Here is a 19,652-nt window from a genome sequence, read left to right as displayed (position 1 = left end):
TAGAACCAAGGCAGTTGTTTAGTTCCGTGACGCATACAACAGTTGCTTGCTAAAGTCCGTTTTAAGCGTAATTATCGTCGGATAACTGTACATTTAGAAGCTAATGAAGCCTCCGACATTTTTGCAAGCGTAAATTGCGCATATTTTGCCTTACAGTGCGAAACGTAAACAATCCGGTGTCAAAGTTAAAGCTAACGTGTCAAATACAGAGGATAGTACAGTGACTCTCGCCAACATGAGAGGAGGTTCGTCCTATGGAGACAGAGACAGGGACCGTGGACGAGACAGGTAACTTTTTAGTTTATATATGGAAACAACACACACATATTTACCACGGAATGAAGGTTGCATAATGTCTATGCATCACAGGAAGTTTGACCCAAGGCCATGGCTGTTTTAAGACTCTAGTATTCTCTGAGCAGTGTGAGCCGATAGCAGGAGAGCAGAGAAGCACAAACCTCCTCACCGCCTCTCTTCAGTCTGCTGTTTACTTTCACAGAAAAAACAGTCACAGTTGACATGGCAGTTATATAAGTGTAAGATTAACCTAAAATTGACCTTAAGGTGGCGCCTGGGTAAAGGTCTGGTTGTAAACAAAGTCTGTACATTTGGCCTGATGGTGGCGATAAAGGTGTGGTCACGAAGTCATCAAAATTAGTTTGTGTCTTCCGCAGGAATGAAAAAGTTACACAGTAAATTTTCTGGCAGATCTCAAGGAACTACATTCAAACCCTTCAGACCAGATTGTGAAAACTCTTTGTTTTAATTGTCCTTGAGATGTGTCTTGACTTTGACTGGAGTACATCTGTGTTAATTTAATTGATTGAACATAGTTTAGAAAGGCATACACCCATTAGCTACACATTAGCTCACACAATTCACACTGCATGTCGAGATAAAAATCATGTCATGAAACTAAGTCATGAAATCCAAGGAACTCTCTGTAAACCTCCATGATAAAACTGCATAGATCAGAGTAATGGTATAAAACTATTTCTAAAACCTAAAGTGTGCCCAGGAGCACAGTGGTCTTAATATTTGTGAAATGGAAGAACCACCAGGACTCTTCCTAGAGTTGGCCATCTGGCAAAACTGATAAACCATGCAAGAAGGCCTTGGTCAGGGAGGTGACCAAGATCCCAAACGGTAACAGATGAAAGCCACTCTGAAGCGCATGACAGCCCACTTGGAGTTTGTAAAGACTTACCCAAGAAGACTCAAACCTGTAATTGCTGCCAAAGTGGCCTCTACAAAGTACTGAATTAAGGGTCTGATTACTTTTAGTAAATTAAGAGATTTTTAACAAATTTTCACTTCAGTGCAAACTAAGGGGCAAAAATTTAAATCCAGGTAAATAAAAAACACAATAAATTATGCAAAAAATGATTAGGTCTGAATACTTTCTGAAGCTGCTGTATGTCAATTGTTAGATTTATGGTCTGCTGTCTGAGCTGTCCATTTGCTCTGGAAACATTACATTCATCTCAAACACTCAGCTGAAAATCATCACACTAGTTGGTTTTACAATTTTTGTGACGTTGTGTATCGAACTACAAACTGGCACAAACAAGATGTTATAACATACAAATGCAAATTAGTAGGTCTGGTTGTCTTTGTGCAGTATCAGACTTCATTACATAACTACACTTATAGATCACACTAGTGCACCTAATGTCTTGACCCTTATTTCTCAGGCCACGGTTCGGGACCATGAGTGGTCGCGGTGGACCCCCCCCAATGAAGTTTGGGAATCCAGGTGAGCGTCTCCGCAAGAAAAGGTGGAACCTGGACGAGCTGCCAAAATTTGAGAAGAACTTCTATGCCGAACACCCTGAGGTCCAACGCATCAGTCAGGTGAATTTCAAATCTAGATACCAGACAGTATTCTGAATAATATTAATATATATTAACCATGTCCACATATACGTTTGCTCTTTTTTCCTCTTTTGCTGTCGTATCCAGTATGAATTGGAAGAGTATCGCAGGAAGAAGGAGATCACCATCAGAGGCTCTGGCTGTCCAAAACCGGTCACCGCTTTTCACCAGGCGCAGTTTCCTCGTTAGTAAACCACACATTACACTTATTACAATGTCTGTACAAATAATCTCTGGGAAACAGTACAATACACTATTGAATCACTTCTGACGCATCTAGGGACTTCACAATGTCATTGTTTTATTTTTTAGCCACTTACATGATGAATTTAAACAAAGTAATACAACCAGTCGAAATGAAACGAAACAAAATGTTGCAATGTTAGTGAAATGTGTTTTACAAGGATCAGTGGTATGTTTATTGTTCCTCTGATGTAATGATCGACAACTTAAGTAACAGCCTTGTTGACTGTCACCCTGCATCTTCTGGCAGAGTATGTGATGGATGTGCTGATGCAGCAGAACTTTAAGGAACCCACAGCGATTCAGTCTCAGGGTTTCCCTGTGGCCCTGAGCGGCAAGGACATGGTGGGAATCGCACAGACTGGCTCTGGAAAGACACTGGCTGTAAGGATACCTGGCTATCATAATACTGCATGATGATGACCCTTTAGTTTAGTGTAGTAGTAGTACTTTCACAAGATAGAGAAAGAAAGAGAGTAATGCACTATAGGAGAAATGCAACATAAAGTCAAGAACAAATGCATATGAGGAACAGCAGCACAACTGCAGAAGGACAGAGTTTGGATAATATGAGAAGATGAAATACTATCTTTCATAGGAGAATGAATTGGTTTGCTTGATTTCCTGTTGCCCAACATCTAACTAATTGTCTTTTGTGTGTTGCAGTATCTGCTTCCTGCTATTGTGCACATCAACCATCAGCCCTATCTGGAGAGGGGAGATGGTCCCATTGTAATTACTTACACCAAACATGTTACTCTGTTAGATGAAGTGTTTAATCTGAGCAGACAGACAGTGTGTAAAACCCTTCCTCCTCTCTGCTCAGTGTCTGGTGCTGGCCCCGACCAGAGAGCTGGCTCAGCAGGTTCAACAGGTTGCATATGAGTATGGCAAGTCTTCTCGTATCAAAAGCACCTGTGTCTATGGTGGAGCACCCAAAGGACCACAGATTCGAGATCTTGAGAGGGGTGGGTATTCACAGCCTTTACTGAAAAAATTCTGTTCAGTATATTTGTGTACTTTTTAGTGTAGTTGACTTTGAAAACTTAACACTAAAATGTTGTGGCAATACCATATTGTTGATAAAATAGAACATTATATTTCATTCATGCAAAAACACAGAACCATATCCTGGTATGTACATGAACTATACATCAGTGTAGAGCTGACTCTTTGATGTGTGACTGCCACAGTTGTTGCCTGGTATCACACACACGCACAGGACTGCTCACAAAGAAAGTGTTGAACACAATCAATCTGTTAGTGAAATGCTCAGCATGAGCACATGTTGATATGTTTATCTCTTTTTGACATGGTGACTTCGTATATCTAGGTGTTGAGATCTGCATCGCCACACCTGGTCGTCTTATTGACTTCTTGGAGGTGGGAAAGACGAACCTGCGTCGCTGCACCTACCTCGTGCTGGATGAGGCTGACCGCATGCTGGACATGGGCTTTGAGCCACAAATTCGCAAGATAGTTGAACAAATCAGGGTAGGAGAACGTCTTAATTACCATGATTACTGAATTTAACATGAATGTAGATCTTATAAATCAGCTGGATGCTTTCTCTCTTTCTGTCTCTCAGCCTGACAGACAGACTCTGATGTGGAGTGCAACCTGGCCAAAGGAGGTTCGGCAGCTTGCTGAGGACTTCCTGAGGGAGTATGTCCAGATTAATGTTGGTGCTCTGGAGCTCAGTGCCAACCACAACATCTTGCAAATAGTCGACGTCTGCATGGAGACTGAAAAGGACAACAAGTGAGGACAGCCACTGGGAATATATCGGACTTAAATGACATCATGTTATGATTATCATTCTGCCATAACTGCTATAATAGAGTTACAGAACATGAGCCCATACTGTCACACAGTTAAAACTGAGCTCAGTACTGTTGATGTGCTGTGAGTGCCTCTCTCTATCTACAGACTTATTCAGCTGATGGAGGAAATTATGGCTGAAAAGGAAAACAAAACCATCATCTTTGTAGAGACCAAGAAGCGTTGTGATGATCTTACCAGGAGAATGAGGCGGGACGGGTGAGGAATTACTGATAACATGATGACACAACATGATGACAGTAGTCGTAGGATGAATTATGCAAATATTTGATAGACAGAAGGTGTTCACAGTGTAATATTGCCACTTTGTGGTTTTGTGTTCTAGGTGGCCAGCCATGTGTATCCATGGAGACAAGAGCCAGCCAGAAAGAGACTGGGTGCTCACAGGTAAGAATACATCTAATGCAATTCTACCTCTCTCCTTCCCTTTGTTGTAGATCAGTGTCTTGCCTAAACTGGCAGTTCATTTGTCTGGAATAGTATGGAGTAGTTAAAACTGTTCTGTCCAGCGACTGTTCATCAATAGTTATTAGTTTAAAGTTACTATTTTTTCAAGTTACTCTACTCACTGTTGCCTGAGTTGAGCATGAGCTTAGATGTTCATCTTTTTCTTCAGTTTATTTTGTTTAATTCCACAGAATTTCGGAGTGGCAAAGCTCCTATCCTGATTGCTACTGATGTCGCCTCGCGTGGTCTGGGTATGTCTCCTCACACACACAGTCAATGCTGCATAATCTCACACAATCGTCTCTTCTCTCCTTGTTTTGGTGTTTTTCCTGTACTGTTTTTTTTCTTTAAGCCATAGTTTATTAAACGTAATAGAATAACAGATGCAGCTAATATGGTCACATTGCTGAGATCAAATAGAACTTTTTTTGCCGATTATTTTTTGACCAATAGGTAAGTATACTATGAATCAGTAGACCAGCTACGACATTGACAGCAACCCTTTATTGCCTCTATATAGAGAAGTACATATACATCAATGCATATCACACATTGAATAAAAACAAAAACATACTTTTATTGTGTAAATTTGTTCCTTTTGATTATTTTCAAGTGATATTATGACAGTTTTTATGCAGGATATCACACTAGGAGCCAGTAAAATATGTAGTAATGCTGTTCACCAAAAGTGTGAAAATTCACAGAAGGTGCAATCAGTGATGTACAGTGAAATGAAACGAGCACATTACATCGAAGGACTCCCCGTATTATTGTAACCTGACAGTTTAATGAACTGTAACGTCCAGTAGGGAGGCTGCAGGCCTTCTGGTTCACTGGGTTTATAGTCTGTTTCTTGTTACTGCAGTTAAAAAGCTTCCTTCAACCGGGGCTCTTTGGCACGCTGCCTGAAGGGAGGGGTGTCTGGGGCAGATGCTCCTGCACACCTTTTCTCATGTCTCCTTCATGGTGTCAGTACAAATTTACTGATGATGTTGCTGATATATCACATTTCTCCACACAAAATAGTAAATTAGTTATAGCAAGTAGTTGTTCTGCAAAAGGATGCATTTTGTTATGTTTTGCAGATGCATATGTGCAGGACAGTGACAGAGACATCAGGAAGGCTAATGTGAGAAGGGGGGATAAGTGAAGTGTCTTTGACTTGCCAAAATTCCTATGACCATATCCTTGTTTTTTTTCCCCTCTTCTCCTCTCAGGGTTTGGCAGCACACGGCAGCTGTAACAGTCTGCGCTGCTGTCACTGCCCCCCTCAGTCACGTTAAAGTAGAGGCTTGGCTAGTTTTAGAAGGGTTAAAGCCCCTCTTATTCTTCTTGGTTAACTAAGATCCCCCCTGCCCAGTATTGTCAGAGTTTGTAAATCCAACGAGCCTTCCTTGGGAGCAGCCTGAGGTGCCTGTATGTCTGCCCATCGGTCCGTCCCAAAAAGCAGACAGACAGGGGAGAGAGTTAGACGGGCTCGTCTGGATCCAGTCCTGGCCAGGGTCTGAGGAGGGTCCTGCAATGCAGCGAGAGAGCAACAGAACCAGCCGTTGTGTGTGTGTGTGTGTGTGTGTGTGTGTGTGTGTGTGTGTGTGTGTCGGTGTGTGTGTGTGTGTGTGTGTGTGTGTGTGTGTGTGTGTGTGTGTGTGTGTGTGTGTGTGTGTGTGTGTGTGTGTGTGTGTCTCGTGTGGTTAAACGGTTCTGCTCCCGTCTGACGTTGCTGGTGTGCGCAGAATGTGAGGGATGAATCCTGTCTCCCTCCCCCTCAGCCCCTCCCTATGAACCAGGACTGATCAGGGGGGACTGACTACCTTTGTAAAAACATCATGAAGGGGGTAAGTACCTCACCGCCCCTTTCTCTCAACTCCTCCATGAGCTCACCATACATTCCATCGTGCCCATATTTTAGTCAAACGGACCATTGTCACTCTGTTATTCAGTAGGTATAGGTGATGTAACAGCTTCCCTCCCTATGGAGGGGAAAAGGGAGACTTATTGATCAGCAGTGCTGTCAGAGCCCCACATCTTCTGTAATGAGAAACAGACTGTGTCTTCACACATTTTGACCAGTTATCACGTTGGTGTGAAGATTACAAAGCCTTCACATGCTCACTGCACGCCAAGTGAGCATGAAACCCTGAAGTCAAGTTCATCTTTAACTGTATTGGATTTAAATGAGTTACACTGGTGTTTAACTGAAATGAAACCTTGGATGTGTGGATTTTTGCACAGTGTCTGATACAGCAGGTAAGTTACTCTTTTTGTCGAGTTTTGATTTCTAACCTAAAATATTTTAGCAATCTTCTGTATAGTAAAAAATTTAGATTAGATTTAATTGTAATTTATTTAAATAAAAACCATCAGCTCTTGGATTTGAATGAAAATGATCAATTTTTTCCTCTCTTGAGATGATCATCTTTTTTCTTTCCCTATCCTGTAAAACGGATCATTCCTTATCCAAAAGACGTGGAAGATGTCAAGTTCGTCATCAACTATGACTATCCCAACTCCTCTGAAGATTACGTCCACCGTATCGGGCGTACGGCCCGTAGTACCAACAAAGGCACTGCCTACACCTTCTTCACCCCAGGGAACCTGCGGCAGGCCCGAGACCTTGTCCGGGTGTTACAGGAGGCCCGGCAGGCCATCAACCCAAAACTGCTTCAGCTTGTGGACTCGGGCCGTGGTGCAGGAGGAGGTAAGAAAGGAAGATATATCACAGTTCATCACACTGTAGAATGGAATAGATGGGAACGGAGATGTGTTTATAGATCTGAAGAGGAGAGGTAGAGATCTACAGGTTAAAACTGTGTTGATGTTGCATTTGTTTTTTGTTACAGGTGGCAGAATGCGTTACCGTGGCAGCAACTCCAACAACCCTAACCTAATGTACCAGGAAGAGTGTGATCGCCGCATGCGCTCTGGTGGAGGTGGTGGTGGCAGCAAAGACAACCGCAGCGGCTTCAGCCGTGACAGCCGCAACAGCCGCGATGGAGACCGCTCCACTTCCTCCTCCTCTTCCTCATACAGGGACAGAAGTCGGGATCGCAGGAACAGTTACAACTCGGGCTCAGATCAGTACCAGAGTTACAGTGGCAGCGGGGGCTACAACTCCCGCAGCGGTGGCCAGTCTGCTGGCGGTGGAGGTCAGGATCAGTCTAGCCAGCCACAGGGTCAGTTTGGCCAGCTTCTTCCTCCTCCGCCACCAGGTGGGCCGCAGCCCCTCATGGCGCAGCAGTTTGCTCCACCACAGGCCCCGCTAATGGGCTTCATGGGGCCACCACCGTACCCTTTTGCCTCACCGCCCCCTCCTCCTCCAGGCCCTCCACCCCCCCGGAAGTAGAATTATGAGAAAGAAGCACTGAGTCAGTCTGTGCAACTTAGTGTGCTCACAGTGTAACTTTATTTTTACTCTCCAACTCTTGTTTACTCCACGATTGAGGGGTTTGACAAGGTCATATACCTATGGAGGTAAGGGCTTATATTTTCTATTTTGTACTTTTTTATAAAACCCAACATGGAATTAAACATTTTCCACCACCACACTGTGGACTTCACCAGTTTGTTGTCCATCTCTAGCTCAAGCTGTGCCTTTTATCAGATGTATTACAATTTGTTTAGAATGAAAACAAGCACATACTCAGGCCTCAGTGGGTGTTTGAGGGTGCTGGTCTATGGGCAAAATAATGTCTAATAGATACCATCACATTCCAGTCATGTTTTTCTCTAGCTTCAAAATCCTTGAATGAGACTTTTTTTTTTTTTGACCAGCAATATATTTCAATTGTTGCATTTTGGATTTGTGTTATTCTGAATATTTTTTAATGAATCCTCTGCAATAGTTTGGATTTTATGCAACCAATATTAGGTTTTTTTGGTGTAATGAGCTGTCACACTAGGTTTGAATACATTTGTCATGCATGCCTTTACCTTTTCCTGTCTTGTAGCATGTCAGAATGGATATGTCCATATTTGCTTGTAACTGTTTAACTCATATTTTATTAAGCAGATCAGCTGATGCAGGCTTGTTTTCATGCACATTGATAACAAAATTACAGTTTTGTTTCTTGTTTCCTCTTAAACTCATTGTGCTCTTTTTACAGTGTTTTCTTAATAAATAAATAAATCAAAGCTTTATTTTCTACTGAGCAAGTTATTGATCAAATTATTTGTACGTCAAGTGAATTCCCTGTACAAATGACTTTATTTGCCTTAAATACACAGTTGTAGTACATCCTCATTTTGTACCCAGCAGTATGTACATGTGCTGCTTTGATTGGTAAATATACATAATGGCATGAAGCTTTCATTTACAGTAGGAGCACAGATAGACATGACTTTTTCCCTTCCTCAGAAATATATATAGAAAGGCCTCACCACTCTCCCTCCTCCAGTAGCTAACACTGAGTTTTGTGTATCATTTTGTTGTGTATCAATCTGAAAAATCTGGATCCAGTTTTAGTTTCCTAAGTTGTTTGTCGTGTTTTTCTTGTCAGTCCAAGTGAATGTGGGAGGTCCAGTCTGATCCATATATTCCAAAGCTGGGCAAGGGTGGTCACACTGTGCTTGATCATGTTTGAGTGAAGTGTTCTGCAAACTGTACCATAGAAGTTATGAAAGGGGAAAAAAAAAAATTGTGCCCTTAAATGGACCTCAGTTAATAAACAGACATGAAATGGGAAGGTTATAACTGGTATGACGGCATGTAGCTCAGGGGTAGTTATTGCATCAGTTTGACATGTATTTGGATCCAAACACAGAGATGTTGCCAAAACCTCTACAAGGTCAAGAAGCAAGAGTTACAGCCCTTCAGTCTGTTGTTCCCAAAAGTTATTCCAAAAGAAGTGAGACTTTACCAATTTGAACATTCAGTCATTAAAACTACTCAAGTCATAAAGTTACTAAGCTACTTCTTGTCGTTCTTTTGGCAATGACAAAAGGCAAATTTGCATGTGTGACTTGAATAAAAATACTGATCTGAGAGTGACGATTTAAACCTGTCAAACCTGTAACAGCCCCCTCAATGCATAGTTTACGATAAATCATGCTGGGAGATGCGAATATTCATTATTTACAATCTGATCGATCAATGAAAGACTGAAAGGTTGTCACTGAGGCCACTTTTTGTCTCATTATTGCTCTTCTTCTGCCACAAGTTAGCTAAATTAAATGGCTAATTTATAGTATTATAAAACTGCCCGTCAGACTGATTAATGGCACTGTACCATGTAACGAACATTTACTGATATGAAAACTAGCACTTGCTTTCAAGTATGTTAAAATGAGTAAATGTTGCTCCGCATGGATCCCTCATAATATCATGAACAGAAGCTCCAGCTTTTGTCTCTACTGTAGTTACACACACTTCAGTTTCACATGTACTTCAGAATCTTATCTCTCAGGTGGAATCAGTCTGCCTCCAATCTTACTTTATTTTATGACCCTAAGAAGTGATCATAGACCCGTGCGCCAATCAACTCATGACCACGGATATTCAGATGATCATGTAACATCATTTGTTTCACAGAGTCTTTGCTGATAAGGACATGGACATATGAAAACGATCAAACCAGTCATTTGTATACATATATGTACAAAGCAAATGAAAATCAAAGGTTTCATCTCAGGCACATGTGGTAGAATCAAACTGGATGTCAGCGATGTCAGCTCAGGACTTCACATGTCCCTCTTTGGGTCAATCGACAGTAGAAAGGCAGCAAATGAGGAATGACAAGGTCAAAGGGAATGGTTTCATGTGCAAAATTTAAACAAAATAAGTGCATGTAAAGTTCAGGTTGAGTAAGAAGAAAATTACCAAATCAAAATCCTGAGTGAAACATAATGTTAAATAGTGTCCCAATCTTTTGAAAACAAAGAAAAGTGCAGAAATAAAAAAAAAAAAAGCTAAATTTTAAAGGGGCAGAGATTCAGTGCCCTACCTTCATGGGCCTTTTTCACACGAGACACTGGCACATCAAAATAGGAAAAAGCAGAGATATAACTAATCAAATGAATGATGGCTGAATTCCATTTAGCTGCTTCAGTTTCAGGGTCCTGGTATTGTACATGCTGACTCACTGGCCCACTGTATTGGCTTCCTGGGACATGGTGACATTATTAATGTTGCTGCTGTGAAAAAGCCCTACTGCCAGAGCTTAGACACACACTGCCAAACTGTTATCTTTCACACAGTATGTTAAAACCAATACTTAAAAACTATGTATCAAGTCATCATGTATGCTCCTTGGATAATTTGGTTTTCCCAGTCCTTTTACAGTTATTACATCATTTCCGATCCTTTCCTCATACTCTGATCTGTCTTCATTAGATCAAAAGAAAACCCACTATAATGGTTTAAATTGTGGGAGTTGACAGTTACATTTAGTTTGATTATTTCCATTTGCAACCCTGTGCTTGACAAATAAACAACACAGTTTACATTATGGGGTGAAGAGGTTTTCCAGTAAGTTGCACATGATTCAGTTTGACTGCTGCCCCTCTTCCTGAAAACACTGTTGCTGAAACAATGAGAAAAAGAATCAATTCTTCATTTGAAAAGGAAAACAACTTCAGTTCCGATAAGTTATCAGGTAAAATGGCGACTATTCCATATCATGAACTGAATGTATTTGAGTTTTTTGGCTTTTGGTAAGATTGTTCACACTTATAAAATAACACTTTAAGCATTAGCTGACTTTAAGTTTAACTGAGAAACAGTATTGATGGACAGAAATAAAAAAAATGACTTTCTCTGACACTCAAAATAAACACTGGACACACAAGTTGTGACAATACTCTGAATATGTAACATTTTGAATCCCAGGTTAGGTATGCATCAGACACTCGCTTCAGATTGAGCTTTGGGTTTTGTAAATAAAAAAAATAAAAAAAAAAGAAATAATGTCAAACGCCAGCTGTTACATGTAATTCACATGACATGGGACGAGCAGACAAATGCACATATTCGTTTTTTTTTTTTTTTTTTTAAAGGCTCAACATGTTTTTCCAGAAGTCACTGCATAGAGTCAGTGTTTCTGACAGTTTGCTATATCTCTCTGCGTTGAACTGATTGTTGGAAGAGGAGAAAGTAGGTACAGAACACAGGAACACGGAGATGATGGAATAAAGACAGGAAGGCTGTGAAGGAAGGCACAAGGTAGAAGCTGGCTCCCACAACTGGTCTCATGTCAGTTTGTATTATTAAACTTTTGAAAGCCACTGACGTGTTAAGAGGCCATCTTGCCTCTGCCAGTGATGAGGGACAACTTCAACCTAAATCTAAAAGGAAGCAGCAGATCAGATGACAGGAGGGTGGTCCCTCTCATTAAAGGTTCCCCCAGGTGTTCGGAGGGGGAAACTGGTCCACATCACCAGATTCGTCATGAGATTTGTCCCCCAGGTTGAATGTTAATTTGTACCGCAAACGTACTTTTTCCTGAAACCGAAACACATGTCAGATCAAGGTTACATCACCAGCAATGATGAAGCAAATCTTTGCTGCCAAGTTTCCTTGTAAACAAACAAAAGGGTTGAACAAAGACTACCTTGTGAGGGTTAGCCAGTAGCAGGATCTGTGTGATGGCGGCTGGAGGCAGGATGGGATTGAAGGCTGGGAGCTCAGTACTAGAGGGAGGCTGCAGCTTCACTTTCATCACCTAGGCAACATGGACACATTCACACACACAAATACACTTAAAAGGTTATAACAGATATTTTCAAAACAACTCTTTATCAAATAACAACATGAAGACAATATAACAATCTGAAAGGTGTTGATTGTAGAGAATACACAAGAAATTATCACTTGAATCTGCAGCTTCCCTCGGTTTTACAGCGAATTTCAGCTCATTGTTTAGCGGTATGATCCACAACTGAACTGTTCAACTCGTTCACTCTCACTGCTCTCCTGGCGTCATTTTGCGCTGCAGCAGTCAGCTGTTTTCAGAAAAAAGTTCTAAAAACCCACTGTACACTAGCTGCTCAGCACCAAGCAACTAACTGGTTAACATAGTGGAGCATGTAGCAGCTAAAGAGACAGATATTTCCTCCAAGAGTTGGTAGAGACCAAAAACAGAGCTAAAAAAGAAGGAAATATTGGAGCTGTTTAACAGGTGGCCAGAAACACAAATTCATTATCTCAGTATTCAGTATCTGCTGGATGTATTGATTAGCAACTGTCTGCCCCCAAGTGGCCAAATAAAATTTGCAGGTTTAACAAGTGATATCCACAAATAATATTTTAGTCAACAGATATGGTTTCCAGGTGACTAAATGTTAGGACTCTAATAACACAAATGCTGATAGCTACTGTTGGGACTGGACCAGAAACAGGTCCGGTACGCTTCAGGTACGCAATGGCATCTCGGACTACTAAGCAAGCCTCTTATCAGTGTGACTAGCACACAACATGAACCCACCTTGGGCACAGCTGCCTGAAAACGGATGTTGGTGACAGGAATGGGGGCCGAGGACAGCATGGAGATGATCACCACCAGCACGTCTGGCCGTGATGGAGGACAGTCACGGGCAAAGGTGAACAAAACCCGGAGGCTGTGTTTGTCAAATACAGTCACTGGTAATAAGCTGCCTGAAACATATGTGCAGACACAAATGAAAACCCATCAAAATATGATGTGGAGATATAAAGAAAGAAAACTGCACCCATAAGCACAACCAGTGTCACTGTTGGGCGTGGTGTTATTGCTTGTGCTTACTAGGATTGATTGATTCCAGAGGCACAGTAACGTCAGTGAGGGAGATGTTGTCACAGGGGTCAGCAGCAAGTGATGAGCCTTTCTCAGCAGCTGTGAGACTGAGGTTAGAGAGGAGGAGAGTGTCAGGCTGCTCCGATTGGACGGCCAGGCTGGATGTGGGCCCTGGAACGGGAGCTAGACCAGAGGACGTGATGTTTGCAGGGGGAGCAGGTCTAGAGTTGGTGTTGGACTTGGTTTGGAGATCTCGTAAAGTGACTCTGGATTGATTCTGGATCTTATCCCTGCATGTAAAAGCAACATGATCAGTTGTGTAGAGGAACAGAAAACATGGACAGCTATTACAGTTACAAATGCCACCCATCAACAGGTATGTTACCACTGTTTCACTTCATGGTTATGAGAGGTCAGTGTATTAAACGTGTCACAGCCACACTTTCCTCCATCAGACAACTCTATGTTATTAACTCCACATCTTTCTATCCGTTTGCCTTACCATTTGACCTGCAGGCTTTCTGGAGGTAAGGACTGCTGCATCAATGTCTTCCCCAGCAAATCCAGCTCTTCCATGGCTTTAGGAGGAGCAGTAGTAGAGCTCCCCGCTGGTGGAGCCTGCTGTGTCTGGACCACAGCTGGGAGCAACACTGCAGCTGGTACAGATGGAGCAGATGATTCTGTGCTATCAGAGGACTGAGAAAACAGAGGGTTAGAGTTCCCGTTTCAGGACTGTATAGGGGAGGAGATTATGTTAATAGTTTTTAAAATGTACCAGTTTTTTTATGTGATTATAGCATATTTTGTTAGTATTTATTTGTAGAAGAGTGTTTTAAAACTTCCACTCCATGGCCCCAAAGTTACGAAATTTCAACTTTAACATGAGCATGTACAGAACTATCTTGCAACACGCACCTGGAAAGTGTTCTGGGAGTCGCAGTTTTCTGTTACATTCAGTCCTAAGAAAACAAAAACAACAAAAAGGTTCATTACATTTGATCCCTGTTTTTGGTGGTTAAAACAATAAAATGTAATGCTGCTTAAAAACGCTTTCCAACAAATCCCAAACACAATTAAAAAATAATGATAAAAAAAATAATAATAATAGTAATCACTGCCTATGTAAAAATTTGTGGAAAGTTTGGTTAAATACAAAGACTGAGAATGGCTTCTAGCTTTATTGTGGCCAGGTTTGGTCTGCCTCTAAGGATGCTGGGTCAACAGGACGGCTACACCCCAGCCAGTGGAAATAAGGTATAACTGTGCTGTGCAGACTAACACTGCTTATACTGCTAACTTAGCCTTTTTAAGATTGTTAGAAATGTTCAGAAGCCAGATGAGTTTCTTTGTCAGCACTGAGCTGTACTTACCCAGAGACATGAGTTCATCATCCAAGAGGCTGATACCCACGTTCTGAGTCAGGGTCTGTAGGCTGGAGGACTCTGTGTTGGGTGATGCATTAAGTCCCATCAGGTCTACAAGTGCTGAACTACTGCTGCCTGATTTGGACAGAAAATACCCATCAGCGATCATATAGTCTACAGGAATGTTTGGAGAATATGTTAAATCCATAAATACTGATGGATGCCAAATCACATGTACCTACCTGGTTGTGAGGGCATGGTTATGTCATCTTTTGTTACCTCCTCACCCTTTACCAGCTGTCTATACAGATTGATGACCTGTGTCAAGCTGTCATTGGCCTCTAAGATGTCCGCTGTAAGCAGAAAACTAATTAGCAATACCAAAGTGGTTTTCTAGTCTTATGCTCTGGAAAGGGTCTGATTACATGAAATCTGTAAAAGTCTTGTTCTTCCTTATATAATACCACATACTTCCTAACTTACCTAGGGCTTCATCATTATCCTCTGTATCACTTGCTAATCGGAATAGTGTAGGCCTCATCTTTTCACAGCGCTGGTAAAGATCCTGCAATTAGACCCATGTTAAAACACTAAAGCAACACTTCTACTGAGTCGTCCCAGCTGGATTATGAGACTATAGCTGAAGCAATGTTTTAAATGCGCTGAGCTGTGCTAACCTTAATGAGTTCCTGGTTGCTCTGGGAGCAGCTCTCCTTGCTGTAGCCCTCCAGCAGCTGGCTCAGCAGGCTAACACTCTCCTTCACCTCCTGGATGGCGTTCACTCGCTTTGATACCTTCTCCACTCGCTTCTGGTCCTAGAGGAAAAAAAAAAAAAAAAAAAAAGCATCTGATCTCACAGTGCCCGGAACCAATAGAAACATTCAAAATCTCTAAATCTAAAACTGAAGCATTTTTGCAGACCTTCATTTCCAGACTGCTTTTGTTCAGTGATGTGACAATATAGGGATGATTAAGGCTATATTACAGTTTAAGACTTGTCTTTATCACAGCATACACCCACAGTATTTGAGGTTGAGGCGTTTTTTTAATTAATTTAAATATAATTAATGTAATAATAATAAACTATAAATAATATAGAAACTGCAGCCGGATGTTTGATTTTTACCTGGATCAAAGCCTTGATTATTAATTGGATGTTCAGCTTCTCATATCCGTTGCCAAGTGTTGGAGGAGATTGATTACATAACTTAAAACAGAGTATTAATCACTATAAAAATCTAAATAATTAAATAGTTAAAAGGGCCTTCCGACTAGTATTCAGGGGCATTAATATCATAATGCTACATAATCAGGTGTATTTTATACAAATGGTGAGCAAACACACAGCACATACTGCACAGCACATTTAATTAACAAAACTGATGACTCACTTCCTGGACCATTTCCTTGATGAGTTTGTTTGCTGCTCTTAGATCTTCTGGGTGAGTGCTGTTCAATAAGCGCGACAGCATCTAGAAAAACAGGACAGGACAGAAGAGGGGGAGGAAAGAGGAGGGAAGCGAACTTGTAAACCATTGGTGCCTTAACAATTTTTGGAGGAGAGTTTCACGTCAGAAGGATTTGATGGGTAAAGAAGATTTTCATGGATCAGGAACAAAGATGATATGATTTGCAAGTCCTTCTCTTTGTAAACCTTCTTCATCATCACTCATACTTCATACCTTGGATTTCTCCTCATCCTCAAAGATGGCACTTTTGGCTCTGGGTGGAGGGGGTGGGAGGGGCTGGTCATCAGGAAGCACAGGATCCTGCTTGACAATACCTGGAAGAGAACAAGGACACATATTAACCTTATACATAAACAGCACAGCCCCTGTTTCATACATGTGCACTGTATAGTATATAGATCACAGAATCTCCATTACCTCTGACTCAGAGTACTGTGAGAGACACTGGCGCAGTAACACTGTACTTGACACAAAAAGGTAAACACAAACCAGTGTGGTACAGATGTGGTTTATACACAACCCTACATGAGGATTGACTGTACTGCAATAACTCTGGTTGGAAACTTTTTCTACATTCACCTAAGCATGACTAAGGACATTAGTCTCATGTTAGTGGCTCATCAGCATAAAAAGGAGAACTGATACCACTTTGTACAAAACACTATTTGTTAAAACAGGGAAAATATCAGGAACCAAAAAACACATTATCAGTGAAATATGATACAATAAAACACTGAACTGCAGATGGACTGTTATTATTATTTGTGGATGGTTTGCTAATCTGCACTGTGGGAGCTACTGGACACCTGAATTTCCTGAAGGCAATGTATGAAATGTGTGGGTAGTTGGTTGGTTAGTACCATCTATCCATCTATAGATGGAATAATACAACTTGTCGAAGTCCTTCAGCTTGATGGTTAGTCATGTTCTCAAACATCTGGAGCATTCACCTTGTTTTTTCAGCATCTGATATGCATCTGCTATCTTGGTCTCATCTGGCAGCTTCACCGTCCACCTGTACATTATTTCCAACACCTTCTTCTTCACTGGCTCTGGAGCCCGGGCACCTAAATACTGCAGGGATAGTGGGGGAAGGTATTAACAATTGTTAAAGAAAAATGTCTTTATTCTTTACGACATATTAATACTAAAAAATAACCATCTCCTAAACTGTTGCGACTTACTCTCTGGTTATCAATATTTTAGTTAAGTTAGATTAGGAGGGAAATCTCATGGTCACAGTCTTAGCTTCATGTTCCAACAAACTGGCAGCTTCACATTGTGAATTTCTGATGCTTGTGATGATTGATTCTGTTATCACACCTCCTCTTGGAACTATGCTGTGTGATCAAGAATACAGTTGCTGTTTCCACTATTTAATAAACCCCCACAAAAAAATCATTTTCATGGTTATATAGCTGTAGCCAAACTGATATGACAGCACACTGGACAACGGTCATTACCTTGGGTGAGACCACCTTGATGAGCTCATTGAGAAAGCGAAACTTTCCCACTTCATTATGAAATCGCTTTCCACAGTTCTTCATGCACGTCTCAAGAACCTGGGAATTGGTCAAAGTTTGCTGGTTTTACATTTCAGACAAGCCAGTTTTGATAATGACAAATGACATGTGCTGTGGCCTTTTGCCGGCCTTTGCACTTGTTAGCTACAAAACACAGAGACACAAGTGAAAATTTAACTTCAAGTTTTGATGGAAAGTGAACATGTTAATGCTGCACACAGTTCAGTCTCTTACTGTAAGCGCTTGCATAGCCTCCCACTCCTGAGGAGACTGGATTTTGTGGGCCAGAAGTCTGGTTGCAAGCTGAGGACTGAGGGATAAAAACAAAAGACTTTAACTGTCACTTTACTGACAGAAAATAAGATGTCAAGAATAATCCAATACAGAAAAACACTTTGTACTAACATACAAAAATTATTTTGCAACATGTGAGGCAAGGCACCCTTGAAATAAAAAAAAAAAACCCTGTGAGAGAACGGACAGGCTTAAAGTTCTAACGAAATATTACGTAGCTTATAGGTTGAATGTTTTGAGTTATAAAAGCTGTGAAACTTGATGTAAGCAAGTTGTTAAAATTCACAGTCCAGACATTGAGTATTTGGACAGGTTGCAGTTCAAAAAAACATACAAAAACAAAAGTTCCATGGACTGATGAAACACAAATCAACCTCTATCAAAGTGATGGAAAGAGTAAAGTGTGAAAGAAAAAAAAAAAAAGTAAACTCATAAGACAAAGCCACCACTTCATCTGTCATGCATGGTGGTGGTTTTGTTATGGCTCGGCCATGAATGGAACTGTCTCACTGGAATATATTGATGATTTCACTGCTGACTGAAGCAACATGATAAATGCACAGGTACAAACACTCTGAGCTCAAATGACCTTAGTAGCCTCCAAGGGAGGATACAAAGCATCTGCTGTTATATTTGGGTCAAAGACTTCAGGCAGTCATCAGGCAAAGGATCTTCCACAAAATATTAATGTGATGATTTTGTTTGACTTCATGTGGATCTGCCAATTATATTTGAAAGCCTAAACTTTGGGCATTGTGTTAAAAGGGCGATAACTCCCACACAGTTCTTTCTATGTGGTGTGGAAGATGTCTGTCCAATAATTATGGTCTGGACTGTAGCTCAACAACAGACATAGCGCAGGTGTTTGTGCATTTTGTTTAAGGCGAGAAACAGAACAGATATTCTGAAATAGTGTGATATTCATCACAACCATGATCTCACCCCTCTGGTTCATCGTTGAGCTGATCACAAAATCCCTTGATACTGTCCCAGTCATTCTCCTTATTCAGAGGATTGGTGGCTTTGTCTGTGTAAAAGAAAAACACATTAGACTAAAATTCTACATTTGCTCTATGTCCTGATTTGAAATCAGCTGCATGTGAGTGAACTTCTGCATTGACATTTGGCAAAAATGTTTAGATTTGTCAGATCTATCACACCTCTCAGACTGACACCAACGTTTCGCAGGTAGCGACAGTTCACAGACTGAGATTTTACAGGAGCAAAGTTCAGAATTAAGTGTCGGGAAAACTGAACGCTTGTGATCCCTGTCAGCAGCTATAGCCTCTGGTTGTTTGCAGTATGCAAACGATCAGTTCTCTGGTTTGAAGTAGATGAAGAGAGTTGCTCGTGTTTGCATTAAATGTGTGACTGAATCATGAGGTTACTGCAGAAGCGGCTGGTTCCTGGTTTGGGTGTCGCTTTCATTCAGCTGACATGTCTTGATCAGCAGCTAACTAGCTAATTGATTTGTTAGCATTCAGCTGGGCATTACTCGGATTTTCAAAATTAAATGTCATGACAACTATCAGCACTGAACATAATGTGGGCTCATAATGCAAGGACATTACAGCAAATATGATGCATTATCCGAATGAGCTTGTTCCTTAACGCCAACTGCACTTTTTGATTTGATGACATTCGCTCTCTTGACTCTCAAAAAAAATATTCCCCAGAGAGAGCAGTATGGCCGACAACGGCAAATTCAAACTGACAATATATCTCTCTATCTCTGAACAGTGTCTCGGCTATCGCTTTAAGTTCAAATGATAAGATGGTATTGTAATGTATGGTGACTTACTGATTCGAGACTGCAGGCTAACCTCATCTGGAGGCGCCGCCGCCATCTTTCGGGAATAAACAAGTGGTCAGCATCGCGTGATTTTGTAA

General features: G+C 41.2%; 2 protein-coding genes across 2 annotated transcripts; one reads left to right on the top strand and one right to left on the bottom strand.

Annotated features, from left to right (window-relative positions):
- Positions 1-6: 6 nt before the first annotated feature.
- Positions 7-11,149, top strand: LOC111229237 (probable ATP-dependent RNA helicase DDX17). The gene is made up of 13 exons (XM_022755477.1): positions 7-288; positions 1,695-1,854; positions 1,963-2,059; positions 2,369-2,502; positions 2,785-2,850; positions 2,945-3,086; positions 3,452-3,612; positions 3,707-3,879; positions 4,048-4,158; positions 4,286-4,347; positions 4,599-4,658; positions 6,872-7,105; positions 7,248-11,149. Exons 1-13 carry the CDS (start codon positions 236-238, stop codon positions 7,748-7,750), a joined length of 1,956 nt encoding a protein of 651 aa, XP_022611198.1. The 5' UTR covers positions 7-235; the 3' UTR covers positions 7,751-11,149.
- LOC111229236 (ADP-ribosylation factor-binding protein GGA1-like) lies at positions 9,923-19,618 on the bottom strand. Its single transcript, XM_022755476.1, has 17 exons — positions 19,564-19,618; positions 18,705-18,789; positions 17,703-17,778; positions 17,409-17,507; positions 16,896-17,019; positions 16,159-16,259; positions 15,868-15,948; positions 15,154-15,291; positions 14,960-15,041; positions 14,719-14,829; positions 14,483-14,611; positions 14,028-14,071; positions 13,615-13,808; positions 13,122-13,402; positions 12,825-12,994; positions 11,952-12,062; positions 9,923-11,842 (listed from the first exon to the last, which is right to left on the bottom strand). The coding sequence occupies exons 1-17, from the start codon at positions 19,607-19,609 to the stop codon at positions 11,732-11,734; spliced, it is 1,983 nt and encodes a 660-aa protein (XP_022611197.1). The 5' UTR covers positions 19,610-19,618; the 3' UTR covers positions 9,923-11,731.
- Between the last annotated feature and the right edge of the window lie 34 nt (positions 19,619-19,652).

This window comes from Seriola dumerili, unplaced genomic scaffold (genome assembly GCF_002260705.1).
Source record: "Seriola dumerili isolate Sdu_G_001 unplaced genomic scaffold, Sdu_1.0 BDQW01000230.1, whole genome shotgun sequence".
Classification (NCBI taxonomy): Eukaryota; Metazoa; Chordata; class Actinopteri; order Carangiformes; family Carangidae; genus Seriola; species Seriola dumerili.
Note: the sequence above shows the minus strand (reverse complement) of the source record. Positions and strands in the feature narration are given on the sequence as shown.